This window comes from Phalacrocorax aristotelis, chromosome 7 (assembly GCF_949628215.1).
Source record: "Phalacrocorax aristotelis chromosome 7, bGulAri2.1, whole genome shotgun sequence".
Lineage (NCBI taxonomy): Eukaryota > Metazoa > Chordata > Aves > Suliformes > Phalacrocoracidae > Phalacrocorax > Phalacrocorax aristotelis.
Window position 1 is genome coordinate 25,835,055 of NC_134282.1, and position 22,408 is coordinate 25,857,462.

The 22,408-nt window shown below is 43.9% G+C and overlaps 1 protein-coding gene across 1 annotated transcript; it reads left to right on the forward strand.

Moving 5' to 3' along the window:
- Window positions 1–243: 243 nt before the first annotated feature.
- On the forward strand, window positions 244–22,124 carry KLHL6 (kelch like family member 6). Its single transcript, XM_075099356.1, has 7 exons — window positions 244–673; window positions 5,713–5,878; window positions 11,442–11,891; window positions 14,235–14,472; window positions 17,811–18,013; window positions 18,931–19,144; window positions 21,115–22,124. The coding sequence occupies exons 1-7, from the start codon at window positions 408–410 to the stop codon at window positions 21,414–21,416; spliced, it is 1,839 nt and encodes a 612-aa protein (XP_074955457.1). The 5' UTR covers window positions 244–407; the 3' UTR covers window positions 21,417–22,124.
- The last annotated feature ends 284 nt before the right edge of the window (window positions 22,125–22,408 follow it).

Consider the following 22,408-nt stretch of genomic DNA (forward strand, 5'->3'; position numbering starts at 1 on the left):
AATAATACCCTCTTCCCCTTACCAGCCCAATCTGCTAGGAGTAACTTGATAGCTATATGGTACACCTATCACTACAACCAGCAGATCCGGATAAGAGCAAGGGACTGGCTTGAGGGTGGGAAGCAGGCCTTCCCTGTCACTTGTAATCTTCTCACATCCAGAGGCATCTTAAGTCCTTTCTAAATATGTTGATACTGCCTGAAATTCACAGAAAAAAACCCCAGCCTTTGTTTGTGTTAACAGGATGAGAAAGTGCAAGGCTTCCTGTTATGTGTGTGTGACAGCTATAGATAAGCAGAGACCTCTGGACAGGAAATCCGCCCAACTTCTGCAGTGTGATTCGTCTGAAGCTTAGGAGCTCTTTTTAGATTGAAGCACCAACAGAATGAGACAGTGCTGGCCAGAAAATGGGGGACACACTAGAGAAGAGCTCTGAGGAGTCTGAGATCTCTTTGGACAGTGACAATGAGCGTTCAACGAAAATGGGGGACCTGGTGGAAGTCTCAAGCAGTGAAAAGGTCAAGTTTGATGATACGGGTCTCTCTCTGGTGCTCCAGAATGGCCTGGAGAACCTTCGGCTTGAAAATTCCCTTACAGATGTCATCCTGTGCGTGGACAGCAGGGAATTCTCCTGTCACCGAGTGGTCCTTGCTGCAGCAAGCAATTATTTCAGGTAAGGCATGTAAGAAACAAAACCAATAAACTTTGCTTCTTAGGCTTGAACTGCAGATCTCCAAGGAGTGTAAACTGGATGCTAAACTCTGCAAACCTGCAGTGTCTGTAATTCCTGACACCTTCCAGCTCTTTTTTTTTTTTTTTTTTAATTGGAGACTTAAGGCAAGTGCTAAGTTGTGGATTTGCTGGAGTTCTGATACCAGCACTCAGCAAGACCACAGGAGGCATGCAAAGAAACGGAGAATGGTTGGCAGGCAAGTGGATGAGAAAATGATGTTTTAACCAAGTATCTGTACCTCCTTGTATTGTCCCTTTGGGATTCAGGCAAAGGGGAATATTCATTCAGATCACATGATATTTTTATTCAGGTAGGAGTGGCTTTGCGGACCTTGATAATTTTTCCCATTACCGTTCTGTGGTAAAAATATATATTGCATAAAACTGTTGAGGAGGAAAGAAGGAATTTTCCATCTTTACTATAGGATTACCGAAAATCAAGTGTAATGGCAAATATCCTCTTGAAAGCAATTTTACCATTTCACCACCTTCTTTTGGTTGTCTTGAATTTTTGATTCTTTCAGTACTACAATAGATAGTCTATCTGGGACTACTGGCCAGCAACAAGAAAGTTTAGACACACAGAGGAACTCAGTATCAGTTTTAACACAGATTTTCCATTATCGTTTAGACAATCACATTTGCATGGCTGGGATTTTTTTTCTTTCTTTTTTCACTGCTAAAGTGGTCAGATGACTGAATAGCTACAGAGGAAACCTGAGAAAAAAGAACCTGTGACCACTCGTGACATGAGCAGAAGGCTAATTTTAATGGAGTCTAGTAAGCTTTGCTAGTTGTGCCTGGAAGAAGAGTTCTGCTTTTACCATTCATAATAGAAATTGTGTCTGTCAATATACAGGGATAGGTATTATTTCTACAGATAGACTGTATATATCACATATGTGAAAATGCAACTAGGAGCAGAGACGCCCAAATATTTCTTACTAGCATTGTGTGCAGGAAGGAGAGCACATGCACAAATTAAGATCAGAAATACCATAATAATACTTTGACAAAAAAAAAAATTACTCTTCTGCTGTGAGGAAAGGTGCTGCAATGAGAAGGGACTTCAACAGTTAAAAACAGGCAAGACAGTTTTCTGATAACTGCTGTTGGCCAGTTTTCCACTGAGCCCTGAGCTACAGCCTTTGAAGGAAGGGGGATACCAGGCCGGAGGTCATCTCATCCCAAGGCAATTGCACACATGCGTAGGGTCTGCCCCCTGGGCTCTTGTGTTTGGTCTGGCTTCCTACGGGGTTGATATTTATTATATCACACTGTTTGCCTGTCTGTCAGAGCCTCTTGTCATGACTCTTTGGGTTAGTTTCAATCATGTTTGGCGAGGATGGAAATCTCAAAACTGAAGTTCCCACAAGTTTGATGGAAATCGGTAGCTAGGCAGAGGAGAGATGCTGGGACTGGGACCCCATCACCATGGGTGCTCAGCTGGGTAATGAGCACTGCGTCCTGGCCAGCCAACACACACAGTGCCCAGAACCAGCCAAAGCACATGCTGCCCTTGCTTGGCTGGACACAGGCAGCCAGCGTAGAGCCGAGTGTCCTGAGAGGGATGGCGCAATGTGTGTGAGAGGAATAACGAGAGAGAATGGAGGGCTCAGGAAGGGGAAGCTGAGGTTCTCTAGTTCTACTACTCACAAGGTGACTTGTTTCATCTTGCCATAATTCACTAGAAACTGCATGAGCCCAAAGAAAGATGAAATTCTTAAATCAGATTATTCCTGTGAGTACTTTCCATGCTATTACAGGGCCTCTAACACCAGTGCACAGGGCAAAGCAAAGGGACCCTGTGAGTCATGGGCTTCATTCCCCTGCAACAGCATGTTACACAACCACCTTCCTGAACGTTGGGTGCTATAATGTAAGAAATCTGTAGCAGCTGACTTAAACACAGTTAAACAAAGTTAACAACTTCTAGTTCTTCCTTCAGCACTGTTTGAGAGTAGATGGGCTAGTACTTCTAACACATCCTGCATCTACAGACATAAAAGCCTTCATTCAACTTTCCATTTAACTGGATGAAGATAACAAAGCAGAGAAGAGAAATACAAGCTGACCAAGGTGGAGCAGTAGTTTGTTGCTCCTGCACTGCCCAAGGTAGTGGGAGAATGGGGTTGGGAGAGGTTGAAGCAATATTTTCCAGAGCATCCTTGAACTCCATCATAGTTGTTTGAAGTCAGGTTCATAATTCCAAGCACAAGCTCTCCAGTGTGGGTGGGTGCTTAAAAAAGTGCTTCACAAACTGCAGCCCCTCATTTATTCCATTGAGATTTCTCCCTGTTTTTTTTCTAAATTAACCTATTTTTAGGTATCTAAATTTGGACCTGGGTCCTCACTTAGATATAAATTTCTTAGAGTAAGTGTGGGTTCAAAGGCTTAGATTAGAATTACACAGGGAGAGGAACCAGGGAAACAGACAATGGAATTAGTAGCCGCATCTGAAGGATTTAGAGCCCCAGAGAAAATAATCATACACCTCTCTGGGTAAGTACAGAAAGGTTCAGAAGCAGCATTTTAATCCCCAGGAGGGAAGCTCGGCTGGTCAGTCCTGAGCGGTGTCAAGGTGTTCCCTCCGGTCGGCACACCGGGTGGCAATGAGCTCCACTCCACCTGAGCAGAAGGAAGGCCACTACAGGAGTCAGCTCTCCGGGATAGTACTGCACTATTCAGCCCTGCCACCTTGTAGAGAGGAGTACTGGTGGGAGAGCACAGTGTGTTAGATGTGTGATTTCTGCAGGTTGCAGCCATGTTACATGAATCTGTACCCTATGAGATCAGGAGTGGGTGGCAGCTCTAATGCAGTTTCAGAGATTAGGAGACAGATAGGTGAAAGCACTTTGACAAGATCCTTGTGCAAAGCCTCCACCAGAATCCTGAGGCTGGTTTCTGTGCAGCCTTGCATGGTGTAACACTAGGTATCTCTAACTGACCTCCATCAAACACTCCGGCTTTGTGGGATGGAAGCGAGAGCTCTCACCTCCCTGACAGGGATGGGTAAATACAAGACTGGAGTCACCAGTTTAAAAGATAAAAGGAACAAGAGCCGACAACACCTGCATCCTACAACGGCCTATTTCTCATTCAGATGAAACATTCGGCACCTATCAATCCTGTGCAATTGAAACGGCTGTTTTGTACAAACCTCCCTCTCTGTGTTGAAACCATATTCCCAGGGAGAAGTGGATACTGAGGACTGTTGTTTTCAAATGGCCACCTCCCTGCATGCCCCAGACGTACAATATTCAACACTGCCAAAACGAAGAGAAACTAAGGAGAATCCCAGTCTTGTTCTCACTGAAGTTAAGGAGCATTTTGTCTTAATGCCTTTCAAATACCCTGATTTCAGAAGCAGCAGAAACTGAATCATGGAGAAGAGCAGAGAATCAAAAACCTCTAACGAGCTGAGGCGAGTGAAGGGAAAATGAGAATTTTGGCTGAACATCTTTCCTGACAAGTAACTTCTCTGCTCAACTTTCCTGCTGAAAAATTAGGTATCTTTATCTGAAAGGCAGTTTTATACTCTGATATAACTAATACCAGCTCTCTCTTTCTATAAAATCTCTGCTGAGGCAAGGAACAGGTAGCTCTTAGAGGAACAAGCAGCTGGTATCTTCTATCCATTTGCCATTCACCATGCCTAACTGCTTTGCAATAAAAACTGTTTACATCTTGGCTCCAGTAAGATGTGTCAATCAGACAGCTTTATTCTGGCACAGCTTTTACAAGAAGAGCATGGCCTGAGACTTTGGACCTCTAGCTGCTTCCCAAGTTATACTGTCCTGTCAACATTGTACATGACTAATAAAGAAGGGCTTGGTATGCAGGGTAAAGAGTGCTTCTAATTACACTTTAGATCTGCACATGTTTTTCACCAATGCAGTTACAAGTGGACTCACGTACTCTGTTGAGCCAGATTCCAAATGATGTGAAATCTTGCTCTCTGAATGCAGTGAACAAGACAGGACTGATCAAACTTCTAAATAAAAGCAAAAGGATTGGAAGAAATGCTTAAAACTATGAACTGAAAATGCAGATGAAGATGCATGTGTTTGCCTTGCAGCTATCACAATGCAAAGTGGATTTAAATAGCTCTTAGAGAAATTTCTGATTTATATCCCACATGAAATATCTGACCAGTGCCAAAGGTGTGTGTGGAGGTCACCTTTCAAATGCAGTATTATCCACCAAAGAAGAGGTGGTGTCAGCATGCATGAAATCAGTGCTTTCTGGCTAACAGTAGTTCCAATTCATGATTATTCAAGTACTTCTCTAGCCAAGAGGTATCAAGTCTACAATCCTACCAGGAGTTCCCAAAATTTAGCAGAGGAAAAAGTTGGCCTCTTAATTAGAAGAAAATCCATGAGCCATTCTCTCCTGGCCCACCCCTGGTATTAATGGGGTCTAAGATATGTTGGAAAGCTTAGAGGTGAGGCTATCAGGCATGTGGATCTGGTCTGGCCCTCAGGGTTGAGTCTAAGCAGCATTCTGCAGCTTGGAAGAACAGGGTTATTGATCTTGCCAAGGGTTATAAAGCGTTAAAGTATGGAGAATGCCATCGGCTTGGAAGTTTGCGCTTAATGAGCTGGGCCTACTACTGGAAGCAGAAAGAGTAAGAGTCTGTAAGAGGCCAGCAGGTGGGACATCAAAACTGCTCTTCAGCATCAGTCCAGACCCAGAGCACTACTCAGGGAAGGTCCCAGCTGCCTTTTGCTGCCACGGAACTCCAGGTCTACTGCAGAGTCCAGCTCTGGGGTATCCATCATGTGTGTATGCCTTATCAAACTCATGAGTAAACAGGTATGAAAGCAGCAAAAGGATTTTCCTTGTTTCTTTGCTGCAGGACTAATTGCATAGAATATGAAGCAATCGGAGTATTCTGTGTTGAAATCTATATAACCAAATGTTTTCAGAATGCCTCATCCTGGCTAGGATGCAGTAAAAGATAAATGTCTCTCTTTTCAGGGCCATGTTCTGCAATGATTTAAGAGAGAAATATGAAGAGAAGATCATACTTAAAGGAGTTGATGCAGAAACCATGAATATACTCTTGGACTACACCTACACCAGCAAGATGCTCATCACAAAGCAAAACGTACAGAAAGTCTTGGAAGCAGCCAGCCTCTTTCAGGTACAGATAACTCAAATGCCCTGATCTCGTCTTGTTGCTCTGGTAACACCATGGATTACTCTGGCAAACACATTGCAAACTTGTCTCATTTCATGTGTTCTGGAAGCATTTTGCTTCATATTTATTTACATTGTGGTAAAAAATGGCAGTCTCAGCCCTGTAGTGGAATACTGCTGTGCTGAGTGCAGTGCAAACAGGCAAACAGCCAGGATCTGCCTCCAAGAGCTGCTCCCATGTGCCACCTGCCAGGCAGCAGGGTGGTGTTGCCGGGATGGTGCTCCCCAAGGTTCAGGTCAGCCTGTGAAGGCCAGTCATCCTCCAGCCCAAAAGAGTTAGTGGGCAATGGCTGGCATGGCCAGCCAGATCAGGAAGATAACTTTGTCTCTCCCTCTCCATTGCCTTGAGATGGAGGCTCACCAGCCAAAGTTAGCGTCCTCCTTTGTAGGACTCCTGATGTAAAGGGTTTTAGTCATGACCTGGGACTTGTGAGAAGTCAGACTTGACTAGCGTTACTCAGCCTTTGGACCATAAGGTATTCACGTGTCCTGTAAATCACCTGTGAGGTCTACCAAATTGCAGTCCCTGGTACCAAGCCACAGATTGCTAACAAATTGCAACCAGCATAACCTGCCAAGTGCCAATGTGTTTATGTGTCCAGTCTTTTCATTAAGGAAGGCAAGAAACACCTGACTCCATAAATCACCGTGGTTCATTATGAAGTTTAGACTCTTGAATCTTACACCGGAGGTTTTGCTCTGAAATGAACCTGTGGCCTTTGGGGTAATGGGAGCTGATACTTGCTGTGGGGAGAGAAGGGAAAGTTGTCACAAAGTGCTCCCCAAGGTAACTCAGAAAAGGTGGTGTAGCTTTTATGTCACCTGGGGCTGGAATGCAGTAACTTACTGACATTTTCAGCAGTCCAATACTGCAAACTGGTAGCACTCAAAGGTTACTTTTGGTTCATTTTCAGGACAATTTTCTATGTTCTTTTTGTTTTATTCTGAACCTTTTTTCCTCAGGATCGTTCCTCAGTTGTTTGTTCGTTTTTTTTTTTAAACCATCAAATGTATAAATTTATGTTTTTTCCTTTCTCTTCCCTATTTTTCATTAAAATTAAGATTAAGTTTGATTCCCAAGGCTGGTGCTTTAAGAAAACTATCAAATGCTGTTAGAGTAATGATAAATTGTGAGGGTGCCATGAGCAAGAATAGTGAACTACAAAAACCTAGAAAACCAGGAATATTCAACTAAAAGCAGCTATCCCAAGACTTAGTGCTACAGTCTTGGATATTATGAAGATTTATAAGGCCTTAAAGCCTCACATTACACCCGGGTGAGGTTTTGGCTGAAAATGTGTTTTGCGTAAAAAAGATTTAGTAACTACTAGCGTTCTGCCAGCTTGTCTCTGCTATTTATGCTGAAGAACAAACAGTAACAGTTGAAAGAGTCAAATATTTCATTTCAATATATCATCAGCTGAAAAGATTAATTCTGCAATTTATTGTAGCATTTTTGTTTGGGAAATTCTTTCCTTTCCAGTTAATGACATGTGAGAAAACTGAATTCCGAACAGAACTTTTTAATCTGACCAGCAAAAATTTTTGGCAGTGCCTTTTTTCAATCTCTCAGACTTGACAAAGAACCAAAAAAGAAATAACTTGCACGATCCTAGATATTCCAATATAGATACCCTATTTTTCTCTAGAAACTATTTTTGAAAAAGTTTTACATAGTTATGGCTTCCCTTAGTCCCTTCCATAAGTTTTGACCAAATGCAGCCAAAACTGACATCAGGAAGAGGTGGAAGGCTATTCAGAGAGAGCTGAAGTCGTGCTGTAGTGTGCTTTGCACAGAGATTTCCTCCTGGGGGAAGGAAGTGAAGGGTTTGGAACAGGGAGCTGCTGAACAGAGAAGCCTCACCCTGAAGTGACCCACACAAATTTATTCCACCTAGAGCACAGTTGCAACATGAGTTCAATAGTCACATCCTCTGTCTGGGCTGGCTGCTGCCCAGCCACCATGCTTGCAAGGCTGGTGCCCACCCTGGACCCAGCCCAGCCCCCTCTGCCAGCCGCACTGCCTGCAGAGCAGCTCATCCTTTTCCCTCTTGTTAGGGCAAGGTCTCAGCTGCTTCTCAGGGCTGTGGCAGAGAGCTCTGCTTCCCCTGTGGTAGCTCAAGAACAACCTTCTGACCTGTCTAGACCCCTCTTGCCCCCCGCCGGGAACCTCTGTATTACCCCACTCCCTCAGCATGGCTTGGGTAAGGGGCCACATCAGCTGCTTTAGCGGAAGCAAAGAGATGGTGGGAGGGAAGCAAGCTGCTGGGCAGACGTAAAAGAAACAGTATTGTCACAAAGGGCTGTGATGACCACTGCCGTAGAAATGCCAGCTGCAGTGCAGGAGGATGCCCTGGAGCTGCCTCACTCTGACTGCCCTAAGATGGGCAGGGCTGCCCTGCCACCAGGGCCCAGCTGAAGCACCGCCAGCCTGATGGCTTTACTGACTCCCAAAACAGCTCTCATCTGTACATTAATCCACTTTTCATGAATAAGACACAATAAGGAAAACACCTTGCCAATTATCTGAAAACCATCCTGTTGCCGCTTAGCAGTGAATGGCCAGTGCGGCTGCCCCAGGGCAGTGCTAGTTACACCATGGCCACTGCACAGTGCCAGCCGTGCCAGCCAAGAAGGCATGATTTGCTGACGAAGGGCTTCTGGGCAGCTCCAGGTCAGAGATTTGTTTGCAGGCTCAGAAAGCTGTCAGCTCCTGGGAGAGCCACATGGGAGCATCACTGCAGCCCTTCACTGCCCGGCTGGCTCCATGCCACAGGGCTCCCTTGGGATGCAGGTGTTACTGCTGAGCCAGGACGTGCTGCCCATGAAGCCACAGCAGAGTGGGTGGCCAAGGGCAGCACAGCTGCAGGGTGCAGGATCTGACCCTGAAGTGTGCTGCATACAGAGAGAGGTTATGAATAAGAGCCCTTTCAACCAGTGTTCCCTTCCCTTTCTGGGGGTTATAGCAGGAGGCAGGGATGCTGGCACTGCTTACACTAGACAGTTGAATCAAAGCTCGGGCAAGCAAGGACTTGAATGAGAATAATTTTTTTTTTTATTCAGAGAGAAGGCCAAGTGGAGGCCAAGGAAGCATATGGGATATCTCTAGCAAGTAAGAACCTGGATTCAAAGGGGTATTAGGAGAAGGACCCAGTTATTGAAGAAATTGTTCCCAGGGAACAGGGCTTTTAAAATGTCCAAGGTGGCATTAGGAGGGGTACTCACAGAAGGGAAAGAAGAAAGTTTAGAAGTCTGCAAAAATAATCAGAGCAGATGAAACAGAGGCTGAGGCGTGTCTTCCTCCTTGGTGCTCTCCTGAGTCACCTGCTCTCATGGTGAGACTGAAGCATGCCCAACAAGTTTGGGGGAGTTTTGGGGGCAGTTTTGTCTCTAAGGGAGTGGTGGGGAGACAGTGCAGCATGGACATGAGGAGCAGCAGCCAGGGAAAGTCCTGCCTTGATACACTCCTGAGTAGTCCAGCTCTCTGGTTAAGCCCTTGTTGGGGACTGTTTCTCACATCCTCTCCAGTTCTGCATTCATCTGGCCACAAACACAGCTACCCAGTGTGATCAGTGGTGCCTGCGTGGCCGTTAGACCAGTGTGCACTGCCTGGGAGAAAACCCTCTGGTGTCATCTCATGAGTATCACTCTTAACAAGCCATGTATAAATAATTAGAGCAGTCTACAGTGGTTGAGCCGTAGGCTGGTGTGAACGCAATTTTGGTGTCTATTCCCAGACTTGTGGATGTCTTGATGAGTGACCTTGGCAAATCCCAGATCTGTTTTTTTGCACCTCATTACTGCCAACTTTTAAAGGGCTAATGCTTACCCTGCCTCAGGTCTGAGGACTACCTGATGTTGGCAGAGTCCTTTCAGATCCTCAGGGAAACACACTGGCGAGTTCAAAGTGTTAGCCTTGTGCTAACCCAGAGAACTGGCAACAGGAGCGTGACAGGCAGTGAGGGGCTGCCGAGTTCTGCTGTGGTGCTGCAGTATGGCACTGACATATTTATTTCACAACGGCAGCAACATATTCTGAGACCTTGCGTACCCTTGTTCATCAGTCAGTTGCATTTCTCTAAACTTTTGACCACATCTAAATGTAAAACAGGAACCAGGTAGTCTGTATGCAGTGTCTGCGATCACTCAGCTCTGGTAAACAATCTAAATGTGTCAACACGACACTGCTGGGTCTGGAAGATTCTACCCTAATTACTGAAACAAATCTACATGCTGTAGTGTTTAAAAATGTTTCGCTTCCTCTTTGCCCCTAAATTACTGTTGTGCAACTTTCCCCAGTGAGACAGAACAAATTAAAATGGTTTACTTGCTGATGCTGGATGGAAAAAGGACCTAAAAGGCATGAGTGGAAATACACAGCATCAGTTTTGACCCATCTTTCTGTTAGCACTGTTTGCACTGCTCAGTGGCAAAACCAACATGAAATACCGATGCCCTATCCATATCTGAAATCACAGAGGCAATGGAAAGCCCAGGATGAAGCCCTGTAACTTATCAGTTGAACCCCAAACTGGTTCCCAGTTCCTGAATAATCACCAGCAACTCAGTTCACATCATAGTTCATGGCAAATGCCCTGCATTTGTGATCCAGGATCTGCACATTTGGGACCCTCAGGTGGGGCTATTGTGCAAAGGAAATTAATGAGAGTAGTTGTGATGCCCTATTGAATGCAAACAGGGGAAGTTCTTTGATTAAGCAGACTCTGTGTGTAAAATGCACATCTATGTTTTTTTGAACCAATGGTGATGACAAGGAAATCAAAGGTCATTAAAACCTCCTAAGGCCTCCCCCACAACAGACACTTGCCAGACAATCCCGGCTGTCATGCAGCTCAAAGGTTTGTTCATGGTCAATCTCTTCCTCCCACGTCCCCCAATACAGGACAGCATGCCCATAAACTCAGGGCAGGGGGGCCCACACTTTGGCCCAAACCTCCCATGCCAGCACTCATTTTCCACCACTCTTGCAAGGTCTCAGACATGTTCAGAGTTTGGATGGTGGGAGCATAAATGCAGACAGTGGAGCCACCTGTACTCCAAAACCAGACTCCCTGCTAGCTGATCTGAGCTGAAATGCAAGACGAAGGAGGGTAAGCACATCTGAAGCTTGGGGCTTACCTGTGCTTTGTAACTCCATGGTCGCTGGTGCTTTGAGATCTCGTGGAGGGAAGGGGAATGGTAGAAACCCCCCTACTTTTGTGAAATAAATAAAATTCATGACTGTCACAGGTCTTCTGTGTCCTGCAAGGGGGAAAAGGAGCAATATGGATGCAGAAGGAGTAAAACAGTGGGAGGAAGACATTTCCATTGCAGACAGCAGATTCTGGGAGAACCCTATCCTCATATGACTGATTTCTTGTCTCCCCCAGCTCTTTGCTGTACAGCTCATGGCTGGTTGGGATGCAGCCTCAAAGCTCCATAGATCTCCTGTGATACAGTCATACAAGTAATCGCTCTGTGCTTATACATGTTTTTTCTGTCCACAGTTCCTTCGCATGGTAGATGCTTGTGCCAGTTTTCTCACCGAAGCCCTCCAACCAGAGAACTGCGTTGGCATCCTGAGGCTGGCTGATGCCCACTCCCTGCACAGCCTGAAGCAACAAGTGCAGAACTACATTATCCAGAACTTCACCCAGGTCCTGAACTACGAGGAGTTCCTGGAGCTGCCAGCTGACATTCTCTGCAGTACACTGAAGAGTGATGACCTTTACGTCACAGAAGAGGCACAGGTGTTCGAAACTGTAATGAACTGGGTTCGTTACAAGGAGTCGGAAAGGTTTCCGCTCCTGCCGTATGTGTTGGAGAATGTCCGACTGCCCCTCTTGGACCCCTGGTATTTCGTAGAGACTGTTGAAGCCGATCAGCTCATTAGACAGTGTCCAGATGTCTTTCCTTTGCTCCAGGAAGCAAGAATGTACCATCTGTCAGGCAATGAGGTGAGTAAAAAAGGAAGATATTTGCTGCTCTTTCTGAATGTCTCATGCTTCTGCTCAAAAATCCCATCGGAAAGAGCAGTACCATGAGGCAGAAAAAGGTACTCACACTGAAGTTTCACTAACTGGTGCTACTGAAAAGTCAAGGTGGACCTTAACTGTTATCCTGCTGATTTAGAGAGTTCAGAAGCTTTTGGTAGGTTGCTTTAAAACAAAGTGTACAGCTTTCTGTTTATGAACATCTGAGCTCGACCCTTCGTACATACACTTGCATAGCTAAACAAAGACCCCAGGCAACTTCCCTAGTAAAAAGGCAAATGGTGCTACTCCTGACACCTCACCCTCTTAGCTATTATTTCAGGCCTAAGAAAGGAAGAATAATTTTCCCACTAAACTGTGCCACAATCTGTAACGACTCTTTCAAATCTGAATACATAACATTTCGATCCGTTACTTATGGGGGGAAATGTTTCAAAAAGGGAGAACATCCCGTGAAAAGACGGTCTCTTCCCAGAGGAGAGGTCTGCCTATGTTCCTCATTTGCAGAGGTCCCTCCACCCAAAGAGACAGGTTCATCCTAACATCCAGTTGAGTCCTGTCCTGCCTGCTTAGTGTAGGCTGTAGTGGATTTCCAGTTCTTCAGTTGCCCCTCCCCTTTGGAAAGTTAGGTATCAGTTGCATCTCCTGGCCCAAAATGTGGGGTAGAGGGGAGAGCAACCAGAGGTCAGATTTCACAACAGGAGCAAAGGTATGTGAGCCTGTGAGGAAACATGTGTGCCTCCTCAGTCAGAGTCAGAGGAAGGCAGAAGGTCTCAGGAGCAGGCTGTGGATCCATCGCTAACAGTGGATGTATCACCGGTGGCGGGGAGAGACCAAGGGCTTTTTGTGCCAGTGACTGTGTAAGACAGTACACAATGACCTGGGGCAGTGCCAGGCAGTCTGGTGGGAACTCCTCAAGGAAGCCTTGCTCCACTCAGCAGTGCTGTCAGGTCCATGTGGGATAGATAAAGGGAGTGTTGCTCGGGGTTGAACGCTCATTTTCAAAGGGGCAGCTGTCAGAGGCGGCCCTGCCAGCTATCCTCCCTGGGGCTGGCACCCAGTAATGGTGACAGGCAGGTTAAAAACAGAATTCTGAAAGCTGTCAACATATGCTAAACATATGGAAAATACAAGATTTGTGTCTATGTAAATAATAACTTTTTAATATAGACAAATTATGCCAATTTATAGAAAAATGTTAAAAGTAGAGAGAGAATTAAAACTGTAAGAAAGCCACCTGCTGTCACGGCATTTAACCTGCGGGTCCACGGAGTGCTTCTCTGAGGCATGCAGAAGGTAACAACAGCAATAACTGCAGAGGAGTGCAGACCTATCCCAGCAGACTCTGAGGGTCTGAAAATGAGCACATGCTGTGGGATACAGCATTAGCAGAGGAACAACTTTATGTGCTCCCCATACCTTTTACACTGCATTTCTTCCAGTATGAAAAATTTGGGGGTAGGGGAGGGTAAAGAAGGTTATTCTTTCTATCCTTCAGCATGGAGCCAGCATGCCTTGGGACACTAACGTACTCATTTCCACTTGCTTGCAAGTATTTCCTCCGAGCAGAACCCAAGTTTCCAAGCACCCCCTGCATTCTTTGCTCCTGGTGAACATCTACCCTGGAAGTGACTTTTTTCAGTGTCCCTGAAACAAAGACCTGGTCAATAAAATGAGCCAACAGGCAGTAAATTAGAGCTAACCACATTTCAGAGCCTGGTTCTGGCTTTAAGTAAATCTTCCAATTTTGGCTTAAAATTATGGCTTAGAAACAAAGAAACAAATAAAAAAACCCCACAGTTCAGAATTATTATTGCTTTGACACTTGAACATATCTCTTCAGGACAAATAATGAGAGCACTTATTTTCTGCTAGTGCTAACTGCAGCCTTGCTCTCTCCAAGCTCCCCAGGCATAGACAAACCTTGGGGCCCTCCCACCTTGCTCTCACTCTGTCAGCCCAAATAAAACCTGTCCTTTTCAGCTGCCTCACATGCACCCAGCCTTGTCACTAGTACTCACCTTCATAGCTCTTGGTGCCACCCTGGGAATTCCCAAGAGGATCTAAAGGGATCCTAGCAGGTAGGCCAAAGCAACTAAGACCAGTGTTGGGAGAAATCATGCTGAAAGGATACAGCAACCTCTACTGAATGCTTCTAGGATGCTTTCCAGGCTTTCAACCTAGAGAGCATTTGATAATTGGCTCAGCTGATGTAAGCCATTTGTGATTTGCAAAACAGGTAATCAGAAAAAAGGTAATTGTAGGTGTAAGTGCCCTGTGTACTCACTCTGTCTTGCTTGCATTTAGATTATTACAGAAAGAACCAAGCCCAGGATGCATGAGTTCCAGTCTGAGGTGTTTATGATCATAGGGGGCTGTACAAAAGATGAGAAGTTTGTAGCAGAAGTGACTTGCCTGGACCCTTTGAGGCGAAGCCGCCTGGAAGTAGCAAAATTACCAATCACAGAGCAAGAGACGGAGAATGAGAATAAAAAATGGGTGGAGTTTGCATGCATTACGCTAAAAAATGAAGTCTACATATCGGGTAAGGAACAAGACTTTGGGAGTGGAAAAGGGGAGCAGAGGGTTCTCACAATTATTTCCATCTTTTATCAAGAGCATGCTCAAGGCAGCTTTAGGAGAATTAAGCACTACAGGTATTCCTAATGCTGGATGCATGAGGACACAGCCTAGCCCCGGTTTTAGCACAGAATTGTTTTTCAAACAATTTTAATGTATATGCATGGATACTTGCATGCAGCACCCTAAGCACTCAGTGATGGTGGTTTCAGAAGGGCCTGAGAACAGTTTACCAAACATAAAATGAAGAATAATTGCTTCAGCATCTTCTAGTAACAAGTCTGTTTGCACCTCCACATGCATAAGCAAAACCCTGTTGGCATCTGACTCATTCTGCAAGGATCAGTCAAGAACCTGCAGGGAACAGTCACTAATGTTTGGCTGCTACCTGCAAACTGCACTTTCAGGAGCGCTTCAACAGCAGATCAGGACTCTAGAAGTGCCCACTTGCTAACGACAATATTAACTATCAAAGCCAGATGAAACCCAATGGTCCAGACACACAGCATGGTGCTGAACATAACATTTGCAGGCCCTCATCCCGAGAGCTTCAGGAGGCACGTTTAACTTCTCATACAAATACAATTGAACTCCATTGTAGTGGTTTGATCCTGGACCTACAGGGTTTTTACTTTGATAATCAAAGAGGTTAAACTCAAGCTTGCTACTCAGTTTGACAGCTGGTTTTGATGGCTTGTCAAAAACAAGTTTGACGATCTCCTTCTGCTTTCCAAAGGACAAGTGATAGCAAGCTGATAATCACTGTCATGTTACAGAACACAAGACAGAGCAGTGCCTCCGTGGGTAGGACACTTTTTTGCTCAAAATCATCCACCAAATTCTATGTTCACTTAAAACAGGACAGTAGAAAGGAGAAGGGCTCAAGTGTGAATGCTTTGCTTAAGTATGAATAGTGGTCCATTGCCTTTATTCAAATATCTTCCATTGCGTTCTCCCATTTGGGAATCCATGTATTTTTATCACTTCATTCCAATTTAAAGTTTATTAAGTCTTTATCCTAGGATAAGAATTAGATTATTCCTTCCCTAGTTAGAAATAAAGGAGGTTTTTCCTTTCAGCCCACCACAGGGAGTTTCTTCTTACCCTGGCAGCAGACCCTCTCTTAAAAGTTAGCTGTAGGGGGGAACCCAAGTCAAACATCCCGACTAGGGAACATACCTTACACTTTCAAACCCTTGAGCTGAGAGGTCTCTTTTCCCTTTGCCTTTAATCTCTTACCCTTTCCTCTTTTTCAAGGTCGTAGACTTTCCACTTCCTCTTATTCTTGACATCTTCTTCAGTGTCTCTTCTCTACTTTTCTTTTATGCACTATCCAGGCTACCTTCAGGCCAGGCTAACACTTCCCCTGCTATGGTGAGTCTAAGCTGGCTTTCCTCTTGCTGCTGTTCTCACAGATCCTCTTTCTTCCTTCTCTGCTTAATTTCATATCTTTGACTCCCTCCCTCCATTCCCTCTTAGCCTTTCTCCTATCTGCTTTTCACCCTTCCTGCCCAAATAAAGGGCTGAGTAGACCAAAGTCAGTAGTTTCTTTCCAGCTAAACCAAATTAGTAGTGGCTGAATCCTGACTAAATGTCTGCCTCCTCCTGCATGTTTTTCTATTCTTGTTTTCTTTCTTATAGCTCCTATGACTTGGTTCTTTTCTAGCTTGACCTCTGCTCCCAGGTGCTCATTTCCCACGCTGTCTGGATACAGTCTGAAGTCTTCCCTGCTCTTTTAGCATCTTAACAATTGGAAAGTCCTTTGCACAAGATTATGACTGCTTTTAGATCACCATTTCCCTGAACAGTTTAAATGCTTTGACTGGATGGACTGAAACCCTACATTTGTAGTGTAACTAAAAATGACATGAATTATTGCTCACCATTCTGTTACTTTTACTAATTTAGTTAAAATTTTTCCTCAAATTAGAAAGAACTGTGGTCTAGAGAAAGAACAGAAACAAAATAAACCTCCAGTTCTCTCAAAAATCTCTCCCTAGCCCCTGATGTGCAGCAAATTCACCCACTCTGTCCAGCTCCAGCTCTTACCAGCGCTTCAGCCTGTGCAGGAAAGAACAACCTCATGTAAAAAGGAAATTTGAAGGGAGGGTAAGGGGAACACCTGCAGTCTCTCAGCCCCATTGTAATCATGAATGCTGCATTCAGGCGCTTCAGCCACTTCAGCTATTTGAGTGCAAATAAAATTCAACGCATACATGTGAAAAATACTGAGACAAAAGCATGCTCTTTCTAGTATGCTAATTATCTCCTATTCAATCTGCTATTTGGCCTAGAGATGAGCTCCATTGCTTTGCAGTGATCTGGCTGCAGTACAGAATACCAATGAAGGCAGACACTTTCTCAATGAAATATAAGTTCTCTCTTAAGTGTATTCACCAGTGAAGCAAATGTTTAATCAGGTTGCAGATGATAGAATAAGACACTCAGTTTGTAAATGTCATTGCAGGGTTAACTGATTCCATTCGTATTGTAGTTACACCAAAAATTATATGCAAACAGTTAAAAACACTGCTCTCTGCTTTAGCATGAGTAAAGATTCACTTGCAAGTCAGCTCTAGAACGAGTTTGCAGGGTCCAATTCTGATCTTTAATCTATAAATATGAAGCAAATCCAAATCAGTAGAGAAAGAGAGCAGGAGGAGAGGTATGAAAACGAGATCCCAGACACATGGTCCCAAGGTTGAACAGTAAAACTTCTAACATGTCATGCAGGACTACTATCGACTAGGAGCTCACAGTCAGGTCTTCTGTTTTATGATGTAAACCACTAGGCTAGCTGACTGGATCATCCCTACGCTAACTGGCAGATCCCCAGTGAAGGCCTGTCTTCGAGGGATCTGGCACTAGCAATGGCAGCATCCTCCACTATCTTACTTAAATCGTGTTTGTTTGTTTATTTGTCACTTCCCAGCGTCCTGCAAAGCTCTGGTGGTGCACAATAATTGCTTGCATGTCACCACACTATATGTGGTTGGTCATTCACTCAGTATTAAAATGAAAGTGGTTGTGGTCTGGTAAAGTGGGGAACAGTGATTTATCTTTACTGAATATTTGACTGTAGAAATTGTTCAGAGTTTACTTCACTATTAAGTAAACTAAATGCAGAAATTTTCTTCTTGTATAATGGGGCCAGGCCATTGGTGTAGGTAATTAAGAAGCTAGTAATAAGGACCAATGATTTATTTTCTATTGTAAGAGACTATTATTAAGTTTAAACATATCGGAGATTTTGAGTAAACACAAGCTATGCTATCATACTTCCATGTGTTATGTACACTGCAGGTGGCAAAGAAACAAAGCATGATGTCTGGAAATACAACGCCTCCATCAACAAATGGATACAAATAGAGTATCTAAATATTGGGCGATGGAGGCATAAAATGGCTGTGTTGGGTGGCAAAGTATATGTCATTGGAGGGTTTGATGGCATGCAGAGAATCAACAGCATGGAAGCATATGACCCCTTTCATAATTGCTGGTCAGAGGTAAGATACCGCATCACATAACATTTTACTCATTTGGAATATTTTAATCAGAAAATGTTAGGGCTTTGAATCGTAAAAATGAACAAGACAGGATTTAATAAAATTCTTTTAAGTATTTCTGGTCCGTAAAAACCCTAAATATTTTTTCTATAGAAATGCATATTCAGAAAGTAAAAATCACAGGACTGCTTGTGAGACATCTAATACCTAACTTTCCTTTTCTTAGTTGGCTTTTAAAGCTAGTAGTTCATAAATCAGTGAGTTAGAACATACCATACATGAACCAGAGCACAGGCTGAAAAGTACTGCTCTGATATATAATATATACATATAATGTGTCTATCAATCTGTGCATTATATACAGTATAGGTTATATATTTAAGTTGAAAGTACAGGTTTCAAGGTAAACAGAATGGAAACAAAACAGTTCTACTAACTGTACTTCAAGCAATGAGAGGAGTACTAAGCAGCCAATTAATCCATGAAACTAATGAGATTAGGCATCATAATGGCAGACACAAACTCTAGTTTTGAGACGATACAAAGCAATGCAGAAGGAATCTAATAATCACAGCTGCAAGTAGAAAGATCAGTATGAAAAAATGTCTTGTATTTTTCAATGTACATAAGTATGTAAAGGAGATTTGGGGCATTTCTGATGTTTCCTAGCTGTTGAATTGTTGACAACAGAGTTTTAATAACAGCATTTGAACAGAATATATTTTTATTATGGGGTTTACAGTCTTAAGAAAAAGCTGAAACATCCTTCTCCCTTATCCCTAGAAATATCATCTTCTGAACCCTGCTGATAACCTTAAAAGGGATGTATGACTTCACCCACGGGCTCCCACCCCATAGGCATGAGTCTGACTACTTGAAATCAAAATGGTTACTAATGATTTTTTATGGTCACACAGGCTGCTCCCCTCATGGTCAATGTAAGCTCCTTTGCAGCAGCGAGCTACAAGAAGAAACTCTATGTGATTGGGGGAGGACCCAACGGGAAGCTGGCAACGGACAAGACTCAGTGCTATGACCCTGCGACCAACACATGGAGCCTGAAAGCTGCCATGCCTGTAGAAGCCAAATGCATCAATGCCGCAAGTTTCCGTGATCACATTTATGTTGTGGGTAGGTGAAGCATTAATGTTCCTTCTTGACTAGATGCAGCAGGGCTTGTTTCTGTGTGTTTTACCCACAAACTCCATGGAGTGTAATCAAATGGTCAGATGGCTCTTTCTGTTGAGCTTAGTGAGGGATGGGAATCCAGCACATTCACAAACAGTAGTGAAGAGTCACCAAGACAAATTCCCTGTTAGTGTGGTAGGTATCTTAGAAAGCTGGAGCTAGCCCAGAGAAAACTTAAAGCCTCCAAAGGTGGGTTCATAGTGGCAAGGGCATCACCTCATAGATACCTCATGTCCCCTCTCCTCTCTAGGAGCATTACACAGCCCACTGGATACAGGATTTATGTAGGCATATGAGTACTAGGAGCAGGTCATGGGAGCAGAGCCACTGATACCCAAAGACCCAGAACTTTTCACTAGATCACACTTGGGGATAATTCAGTCAATTGCTGGAAATGGAAGCAAAGATGGAAGAACAAGTGTTTAATGGTGGTGAGCTGAACTGTGGAGCCTGTGCACATCTTCAGATGGTGCTGGAAAAACAAAAAACAGAAAGAGGAACATTTGTTTCCAAAACAGGAGCTCTGAAGAGTTCCTCCGACCTCCCAGCCTTGGTGCACAAAGTTTCTCACTTGCAGAATAATCGATACGGTGCTGAGGGCTGGCATAGAGCCAGGGTATCACCAAATAGTAAATGGTATCCTGAAGGGAGATTTATAATGTGTATGTGTGTGCACATATATATATATGCATGCACTTTGTGTGTATGTAATTACCTTGTGCTTCTCCTCAGCACAGGGATTGGTACAAGATGAAAGACAGAAAGAGAAGGCATGATTTATGGGCTAGCTGATAAAACTCCTGATAAATTTGACATTATACTCCAGTTACATTCATTCAGCATCTTTCACTAGTAAACCTATTGTTTCTCTGTCTGGTTCAAGCTGGATAGAAATCAGCCCCACCTGATGTTTAAAAGATAAAAGTGTGTCAAATTACCCAGACCATTAGATTACCAACCGTCAGATGAATCACTGTAACTAACGTGTATGTTTTCAGTCTGCTCCAATTCGGAAGTAAAACTTGTTTAAGTCACCTCACAGTGACTTGATCATCCCTGAAGTACTGGATTAGTATTGTTGAAACCAATATTTATTTTAACTATAATAGGTAAACTCTCACTTTGCTAACAGGTAGGATCCCAGGCATTGTTGCAACTTGTCAATAAGACAATGGCTTCAAGGTTTCCCTAGCCCTATTTTATGCAGTTGAAGACAGACCCAGTCCCTGCAAATTTCAGAATAAGAACCATTCAACTGTTGGTACTATCAGAAGGGAATATATTTCCATAGTCTTTATTGGGTGCTGACATATTGACCATTTTTCAAAATAAAAGGACCCTGCAAAACTGGAAAAGGTACACAGAAAGTTTAAAGAATCACTGTCGATTTGGGGAACATGGAGAAATTGAAGGTCACTCGCTGTTTAACTTACCCATAAGATTACGAGTTCAGTCTGACAAACCCCTAAATGAGGAACGGGCTTTTGAAAATAACCAGCTCCAGGCAGAAGAAGGTTTAATGGGTAGATGGACACTGAAGTTAGAGGAGTCAGTGAAGAAATCATGTACCCATTTTTAGTGGTGACAGCTTACCATACCTAGTCCTTCATCGTCCAAGCTCTTCTAAAGTTGTATCCTTGGCTGAAGCAGCAGGTATGAGAAACGTGCACTCTGCTCACACTGCATGACCACAGCAGTGTTTTCTGGCCTTAAATTCCAGAGCCTTATGAACAATAAGTGGCTTTCTGTGGATCTGGCTTTCAAAACAATAAAGTATCCTGTGACCTTGTTTTTTCTTAGCTTTGGGGCATAAATCATTGTTACAAATGTCAGGAACAGAGCCTTGTTGAAGTGGGTAGTTAAAATGACTTACAGGAACAGCCGGTGCAAACTGATGTACATTTTCTCTCTAGGTGGGGCAATGAAAGCACTCTACTCCTACAGCCCCGAGGAAGACACATGGTGCCTAGTGACTCAGTTCACCCATGAGAGAGCCAGTTGTGGGATTTCTCCTTGCAACAACAAGCTGTTTATCACTGGGGGCCGAGATGAAAAGAATGAAGTCATTGCAACAGTGCTGTGCTGGGACCCTGAAACTCAGAAGCTGACAGAAGAGTGTGTCTTGCCTCGGGGGGTGTCTCATCACGGAAGTGTTACCCTCAGGAAGTCTTACACACACATCCGTAGGATTGTGCCTGGGGCAGTTTCTGTCTGACCATAGGAGAACTGTAAAGAAACCCAATACCTCCGTGCCCCTGTGGCACAGACTGCAATGATGATGTTTTTTAGCTGCAGGTAGTAATGGATGGAAATACTGCCACTAGGGTCCTCTGGGGAGTATCTGTATATATGCTCAGCCCTTGCATTTCCTCTGTACAGTATGTCCTTAAATTATCTTAATTCCTTCCCTCCACAGAAAAACAAAGGAACCAGCTGTAGTTTACTCCTGCAAACACAATACCTCCAATCAGGCAAAAAAATGTGATGTGTCGGTGGGAAATTTACTTCCCAGCTATATCTGCCCTGAAATGTGCTTGAACTGTCTCAGCCTGGTCCTGAAGTTTGTTCAACTATTTATTGTGTTAAGTTGGATTTGCAGAACCTACTAGTTAAAAAGAGAAGATAGATGCTTTTGGAATGAAAGATTTGGAACTTTGGTGAAATGTAGTGTTGTTTCCTTCAAACCTGTGCTTTTTTTCCAGTGGTTGGCACATTAGATTAAGTTAAAACTGGTTTGTTTGTTTGCTTGAAGACACTGTTAGCTTTTCAGTTCTGTGTGACCAAAAAAAACCCATCTCAGTTTGCAAACCTTGCTCTCATTCCCAAGAAAGAGACTGCATAGGCTGCAAATATAAATGAACGCTAATCTAGTTCCACTGAACATTCATTGTAGCTATTTTCTAATAAAGCAGACCAAAACCTAGTTTCCCTTTTGTTCTGTTCTGGGGTAGTTTACTGTTCTGCCTGAAAGGCTTTTTCCTCTCACTGTTGCTGTACTCAAGCGAGTACCGGTGCCGCTGACTGCCCACATCCCTGCCTCCATCCCCACTGGGTGGCAGTGCTCTCCCAGGCTTTTTCTCACGGGTTTTGATTTCCTGGAATGCAAACGGACAGAATGGTCTGCTGGAGAGAAAAACAGTTCCAGGTACTGTTCCCGGCCTGATTCCTGGGACCATCACATGCTGCACCAGGAGGGGCAAATGTTCA